Source organism: Musa acuminata, chromosome BXJ3-1, assembly GCF_036884655.1.
Source record: "Musa acuminata AAA Group cultivar baxijiao chromosome BXJ3-1, Cavendish_Baxijiao_AAA, whole genome shotgun sequence".
Classification (NCBI taxonomy): Eukaryota; Viridiplantae; Streptophyta; class Magnoliopsida; order Zingiberales; family Musaceae; genus Musa; species Musa acuminata.
This window is the reverse complement of record NC_088349.1, coordinates 38,633,774-38,635,493: the sequence shown is the minus strand read 5'-3', so window position 1 is coordinate 38,635,493 and position 1,720 is coordinate 38,633,774. Positions and strand designations below refer to the sequence as shown.

Below are 1,720 nucleotides of genomic sequence, written 5' to 3'. Positions count from 1 at the left end.
TCTGTTTGTAGCCCGAGAATGCGCCCATGAATGTAAGGAGCTTGTGGCCTACGGTGGCGTCGACTAGTTGATCCACCCTAAGGAGTGGATAACAATCCTTGGGGCATGCCCGGTTGAGATCAGTGTAATCAACACATATCCTCCAGCTTCTATTAGATTTCTTAACGAGGACTACATTCGACAGCCACCAAGGGTATTGGACCTCGGTAATAAATTCGGTATTTTTAAGGTGGTTGACCTCATCACCGATCGCCTTTAGTCGGTCGGGAGCAAACTTCCTCGGTCTTTGTCTCACCGGTCGAGCCTCGGGGTCAATGTTGAGCCAATGTTGGGCTACTTACGGGCTGATCCCGGGCATCTCCTCGGGGGACCATGTGAACATATCGGTGTTCCTCCTCAGAAAGTCAATGAGGTGGAGCTGGTCAGCCTCGGGGAGTGCGGTTTCGATCTTGACGGTCTGGTCAGGTTGGCTCTTTTTTAAGGGTACCTCGATGAGCTGCTCAAGAGGCTCCAGTGGCATTGGTGTTACGGGTCCTTTGCGGGGTTCGGGGACCTGAGCGGGGTGCAATTTTCCTAGGAGAGTGACCACCGCGAGATAGCATCACCTCGACTCCCCTGGGTCACTGCGGGCCTCCCCGATCCCCGCCGAAGTCGGAAACTTGATGGCCCGGTGATAGGTGGAGACCATCGCCTTTAACTTGTTCAGCGTCGGTCAGCCGAAGATGATGTTGTAAGCCGAGGGGAGGTTTACCACCATAAAGGTGGTTATCATTGTCTTCACTCTTGGTTCCTCCCCGATGGTGACAGGGAGGGCCGTAGTCCCGAGCGGGGATATAGAATCCCCCGTGAATCCTGTGAGTGCGGACGCCATGGGGGTGAGGTCTCTCTCGGTCAAGCCAAGCCTCCGGAAGGCATCGAAGTAAAGAATGTCGGCGGAGATCCCAGTGTCGACCATCACCCTTTTTACTCGAGCATTGGTGACTTGAATGGAGATTACCAAGGCGTCATCATAGTGGGAGTGCTCGACTTCTTCGGCCCTGAAAGTGATTTCAGGCTCGATTTCGGGCCGGGGATGTTTCTCGACCATGCTACTGGTGTAGGCTTTTCTTGTCGCAAAGCTATTGCCGCCAACTGCAGGCCCCCCGAAGATAACATCGATTTGTCTTTTGACAGGTTCCTTGTGGTGTGGAGTGGCTTCCTCGGGTTCCCTGAGATAGTGTCCAAGGTGGCCTCTGCAGATCAGCCCCTCTATTTGATTCTGGAGGTCATGGTAATCCTCCATGTCATGGTCGTAGTCTCGGTGGAACTTGCAATATTTAGACTGATCCTTGTGAGTGGTCCTAATGGGACGAGGATGTTGCAAGAGACCTTTTTCCCTAATTTGGAGAAAGATCTCGGTGTGGGAGGTCTTTAGGGGAAGAGACGAGGGCCTCGGGAGTAGATCTTATCGATCAGCCCCCGGTGGGGTGGCGCTAGGGTTACTGAGGTTGTTCCCCGGGATTGTTCCACCCTTGGCCTCTTGCCTTCCATACGCTTTACCGCCACTAATGCTTCGGCGGCGACGTATTGGTTGTTGCGTTGGAGCATTTCGGAGACGATCACTGGTAGCTTCTCGATCAGCGACCAGAAGAACCTCAAAGGCTTCAAACCCATCAAAAACGCCTGCATGATTAGAGAGGGGTCAGCGTCCGGGAACCCCCGGATCTCAGTGGCAAAACGT

At 53.7% G+C, this 1,720-nt stretch overlaps 1 protein-coding gene across 1 annotated transcript; it reads right to left on the bottom strand.

Annotated features, from left to right (window-relative positions):
• Positions 1–712: 712 nt before the first annotated feature.
• On the bottom strand, positions 713–1,282 carry LOC135629271 (uncharacterized). Its single transcript, XM_065136446.1, has one exon. It carries the CDS (start codon positions 1,280–1,282, stop codon positions 713–715), a length of 570 nt encoding a protein of 189 aa, XP_064992518.1.
• Positions 1,283–1,720: the final 438 nt, after the last annotated feature.

Bases quoted from the DNA above. Each gene is read 5' to 3' on its own strand.
- LOC135629271 (XM_065136446.1), bottom strand. From the start codon at position 1,282: ATGGAGGATTACCATGACCTCCAGAATCAAATAGAGGGGCTGATCTGC.